We start from the raw sequence: 5349 nt of genomic DNA, 5'->3' as shown, positions 1-5349 counted from the left end.
ACAACTAAGCCCAACACCCAACCCACAACTAGACCCAACACCCAACCTACCACTAAGCCCAACACCCAACCCACAACTAAGCCCAACACCCAATCTACCACTAAGCTCAACAAATGACCCACAACTAGGCCCAACAAAGAACCAACAGCCCACCACTGAGCTCAGAATGCCTGTTGATAACGCAGCTCCTCTTCCCCACCCATTCCTAAGAAGCTCCAGTGCCACCACCAGCTTTAGGACTCTGTCACCCCTTGTCACAGCTACAAGCAGACCCCTCTTTCTCTGAGAAATTTCTGAATCTTCTGTCCTGTGACGGCCAGTGGGGCATGGAGCTTAAACCCATGGAAGACATTTCACTGGCCTTAATTAACCCTTCACCTCTCCCGTCCCAGGGTCTTCCCACACCCTTTCACCCACAGACCTCCATTCTGAGTATGGCCTTTCTTCTGGGGAGCCCCACCTTTTGGTGTTGGGCACCCACTAACCACCATCTTTGCTGGGTGGGTCCCGCTGGCTTCTGTTTCCTGAACTGACTCATTGCTACAGCATCAGAGCCAATCCGTTGCCCAGATGAGGAACCCGTCAACCCCAGACCCTACCCTAGGAGCCCTTCTGCAGATTCTCCTGCAGGAAAGCCTTGGATGACAGGAGGGGCTACCTCTATGCCAATGTCCCAAATCAACATGGGGACCTGGGTCTGTGACCCTCGGCAGGGCAAACAGGGCTGACACAGGTATACCACCACAGGGGGCAGGTAGGCAGGGCAAAGATCGTACTTGTTGTCTGCGATGCTGTACACCTCTGAGGAGCTGGTAAGTCCTGTGTCTGTCACCCCTGCGGCCACAAAGATGCGGCCGTCGTGGACCGTGGCCCCAAAGAGCGATCGGGCTGTCTGCATGGGTGCTAGCTCCTTCCACTCAAACTTCTTGGGGTCGTAGACACACATCTTGTTCAGACATTTCCTGTGGGGTGGATGGGGTGAGTGAAGAGAGACCAGGGCACCTGCCTGCCCCTCGGCCACACAGAACCTCCTCCTCACCAGGCTGAACCTCACCTGTCTTTGCCTTTGCCACCAATGACATAGACCAGGTCCATGTGGGAAAGCACCGTGTGGCCGTACACTGCGTAGGGCAGCGGGTCTGACTCACCCCATTTGAATGACCTAGAGGAATAAATACAGCTCAAGCTTGTGTCAAGTCTGGCTCTCTGCACTCACACCCACAAGGCACATGCAGACTGCATTCAGTACACTCCTGGAACCCCTCCCCCCACCCCCACCCCCACCCCCACCCCCACGAGCTCTCCCGCCTTCAAGCCAGACCACCTCTGCTCAAGGAATTATTTTCAGGTCTTCACCCAATGACTGTGCACCCGTGCAGGTCTCCTGCCTGCTGCTGTGGTCCCAGCCCCACCCTAGGGCCCCTGCCCCAGACCATCCTGTCCCCCAAGGTGGCCCTGTCCTGCCCACTTACAGCCTGTCGTAGCATAGGACTGAGTCCAGGCTGTCTTCACTGTCCTTGAGCTCCCGGCCGCCGACCACGTAGATGGCGTTGAGAGCCTCCCCCAGGCCGAAGAGGCAGCGAGGTGAGGGGAGAGGAGGCATCCCCAGCCACTCAGAGTCCAAGTGGTCAAACTGTGGGTGGGCAGTATCCTTAGGTCAGCCACCACGAGCCTCCTGTGCTCACCTCCTGGCCCAGCTGAGCCAAGTTTCCCCCTCCGAGAGGGAGGTTCCCCTGTGGCTTTGGATCTTTGGTGACCATTTGTTCAAGGGTTACCCCCCCCAGCCCCTGCCCCTTATTCCATGCCACCCTTTGTATCTGCCTAACCCAGTGATTATAGGCACAAGGCCCACCTTGGAGAGTTGTCCAGCAGCTGTGTGGATGGACACTTGATACTATGTAACCTCTGAAACTCTGCTGCCCCTCTCCTCCTCTAGCTGTGAGGCCTGTGGACTTGGCCTCCAGCTGCCCATTGGCTCCTGCCTGCCTACAACAGTTCACCTGGCTCTGCTCTGTCACAGGATCACCAGCCTGGGTTACCAGCAGTGCTAAGTCCCTCTCCCCTCCATATCTCCAGATTTCACCCAGCCAACAAGGCTCAAAACCATTGGGCCGGGCTGTAGATTCTCCCAGCCTCTGAGGTCCCACAGTCACATCCTCAGCCTGGGCCTGCTTACCTGTCTCCCAGCCCCTGCTGAGACTCAGTTTCCTCCCCTGGAAAGGAGAAGGCAAGGTGCTCTCTGTGTGATAATCTGTTTCCCACCCCCGTCCTGGCACTTCTGCCAAAGCCCTGCTTATGATTCTTCTCGATGTCTCCCATCCCCAACCCCTGTGCTGGGCCAGGGCCTCCAGCTCCCCAGCTTGCTGTACACTGAGCCTAATACAGATACCAGACTCTTTGGAAACTGGCTGTAACTCTTCCTACTTCAAGCAAGTGGCTGCCAATCAAAGGTCCTAGACCCAATGACAGTCCCAGGTAGACACAGGCCCTTCCCAGGCCCCAAGTTGCCTCCTAGTACCCAGAACCCAGCACCAGTCCCCTCCTCTCAAGGCTGGCCAGGCACCTGCAGGAAGTAAGCGCTCATAGGGTCCTCCTTGTTGTCCTCATTGTAGAAGAGGCCACCGGCCACGAAGACTTGGTTCTCCTTGGTGACCAGACTGACATGGTTCTTGGGGATCTGGGTGGACAGGGATGCACAGTAGCACTCGTTGGCGGCTGGGTCATAAGCCACGGCGCCCTCCTCGCTGATCATGAAGATGAGATCCTGCAGGAACATGCCGAAGCGCAGAGTGTCATTAAGGATCCCGGGCAGCACTCGTTCCTCATCGTCCTCAGCCTTGGTGTCTTCTGTGCCCTGGTTGGCCTCCTTGGCCCGAGCTGTCTGCTCACCCTTTTCCTTCTTCTTCTTGCGCAGTGTAGTGAGGCGGCCCTCGTGTGCATCCTTCACCATCTGCACCTTGCGCAAAAGCTCGGGCTGGGAGCGCACGAGTGGGTGGCGCTCCACGCGGCTCTCCAGGAAAGCACGAGGCAGCAGGCGGCAGCGAACGCTCTCGAAGACCGTGGGCAGCGCGCGCTGGCGCTCCGCCTGCGCCTCTGCATCTCCGCTGCTGGCCCAGCGCATCACAGCCTCGAACACTGCCTCCTCCTTCTCCACGTTGAGGCCATCGCTGGAGATGATGGCGATCAGCTCGTCAGCCGAGAGTCCCAGGAAGTCGTTGTCGCGCGCCACCAGCGGGAAGCGCGCGCAGATGAAGTCGCGCGCGGCCACAGCCAGACGCGCGCAGTCCAGCAGGAGGCCGAGGCGGAAGACAGCCAGGCAATTGGCCAAGCACAGGCGCTTCTGCAGGAACGACACGCAGATGGTGAAGATGGACGGGATCTGGAATCGATGCGCCGCGGCAAACAGGTCCTGCACGCTTGCCTCATCCAGCGCGATCTCCGATGTGTACAGGTAGTGCAGCACCTGGGACACCACGTCTGGTGACACCTCCTCCAGGCGTAGCTCTCCAGCGCTATCTGGCTCAGCCAGGAAGCGCGCTCTGAAGTAGGGGCTGCAGGCGGCCAGCACCAGGCGGTGGCACGGGAACTCGCGCTCACCCACGCGCACTACACAGTCCAGGAACTTGCCGTGGTCCAGCATGTCCTTGAGGCCGTCTTGCAGGAGCGTCTGCTGGTACAGACGCTGCTCCTCCGCCTGCTCCAAGCCCAGCGTCATGGTGCGGCTCCCTGGAACTCAGCAAGTTTGCGTGTCGTGTCGAGGGCAGCTCTTTACACCTCTGCTGTTCTGTGGGGCTGTGCACTGACTGTGCAGCTGTCTGCCCTGGGCTATATATAGAGGATGCCCGGACCCTGTAAGAGGAGCTGCCGGCCTCCTGCACATGACGCACAGGGGACAGCTGGGCAGAGGCTTTCTCTCTGAGCAGCCTTGAGTCAGCGATGGGGGGCTTATGGGGCGAGGGTGGGGTGTGTTTGGGCCTTTCCAGAAGTGGAAGCTCTCTCGACCCAGAACCCAGTTGCCTCTGGATTCGTCTAGAAATGCTGCTGCCTATGAAGAGGACTCTAGTCCCTCTCCTTTCTGCAGTCTTCCAGGCTTGGGTGCTCACAGCCTTCCTCACAGACCGTATTTCATGTGACCACTCCTGGTTACAGCATGTTTGGGTGTCCTGCTTGGTGAACATGTCTTTTTCCTTGGCAATCACTCCTAAAATGGGAAGGAGTTTCCTCTGCCCAAACTCAGAGATGTTCCTTTAAACAAACTCCTTAAGTCAATAAGGGTAACTAGTTCTCTGTTGGGCCTCAGTTTCCTCTCCCATTCAAGGAGGGAGAGGGGCTAGAATCCACGGGTCACAGCTCAGCTCTGCTGAGGGCAAGAGACCCTGGGGTTGCATGGTCCAGGGTGGGCTCAAAGGGGTCAAGCCTGATAGAAAATTAATTTCCTATTTTGGGGTGTTTAGACCTTCACATTTTAATGTTCTGGTGGTGTTCTGAATGGTAGTGTCCAAAGGGTGGAACTTCAGGGACTCTCTCCCATTGTCCTTGGTCCATTTGAGGTTTACCATGTTCCTACCTGGCCTTGGGGCCCCTGTAGTTGTTTGCCTGTCTGTGATTTGAGGGTTTGAGGAGTTTGAGGAGTTGAGACAGGATATCCAGTCTCAGTCCCCACCTTGCTCTGGACTCCTGTCCACCCCCCATCCCCCACCCCCAAATCTGCACATTGGCTTCGGCCTCCAAGAATAACGAATTCTCCAAGCGCCAAAAGCTGCAGCTGTGGGTTAAATTTAGCCCGGGGACACTGGTAGGAGGCATACCAGGCGCTCCCCAACCATACCTCTGAGTCACTTGTTTATAACCTTGGGCTTGTGGGGGGATAGGAGAAAAGACCTGGGGGGGGGGGAGAGGACTGAGTCACATGTCCCTTCTATGATTCCAGAAACATCACTGCCTGTCCCTCCTGAGCGGTGACGGTCACTCGGTCCTAGAGGGGCACGTAGCTGGACAGGCTCCAGAGGTGTGCTGTCCACCTTTCTGCAACGTTAAGGGCTAGCTTGGGGCAAGCTGGGAGGGTTTCCATGTCAGTTCTGGACAGTGGGACATTTCTAGAAAACATTACCAGCGACTCGCTGGATCGCACGGCTGCTGCCTGCATGAGGCAGAGCAGATGTGCCCACTTCTGACATCTTGGGGACCTCTCCCCAAGTGAGCAAAAATGTCTGTGATCACAGCCTCACTTTCCAAGGACCTGAGCAGAAGACAGTGACTAAAAATTAATTCATAACTGTCAGATGACTTAATGTCATATTTTGGGTTTATGACGGATTCTATGACGCTCGTTCCCTAGCAGGCTTCCCA

At 56.9% G+C, this 5349-nt stretch overlaps 1 protein-coding gene across 1 annotated transcript in view; it reads right to left on the bottom strand.

Moving 5' to 3' along the window:
* Klhl40 (kelch like family member 40) overlaps positions 1 to 3889 on the bottom strand; it is a 6270-nt gene extending 2381 nt beyond the window's left edge. The window contains exons 1-4 of the mRNA XM_021207484.2: positions 2564 to 3889; positions 1473 to 1633; positions 1055 to 1162; positions 777 to 962 (exon numbers count right to left, since the gene is read on the bottom strand). Coding sequence (XP_021063143.1) covers positions 777 to 962; positions 1055 to 1162; positions 1473 to 1633; positions 2564 to 3715 — 1607 coding nt within the window. The 5' untranslated portion in view covers positions 3716 to 3889. The remainder of the gene's footprint in view (positions 1 to 776; positions 963 to 1054; positions 1163 to 1472; positions 1634 to 2563) is intronic.
* Between the last annotated feature and the right edge of the window lie 1460 nt (positions 3890 to 5349).

The sequence above is a fragment of the Mus pahari genome, chromosome 10, assembly GCF_900095145.1.
Source record: "Mus pahari chromosome 10, PAHARI_EIJ_v1.1, whole genome shotgun sequence".
Lineage (NCBI taxonomy): Eukaryota > Metazoa > Chordata > Mammalia > Rodentia > Muridae > Mus > Mus pahari.
Note: the sequence above shows the minus strand (reverse complement) of the source record. Positions and strands in the feature narration are given on the sequence as shown.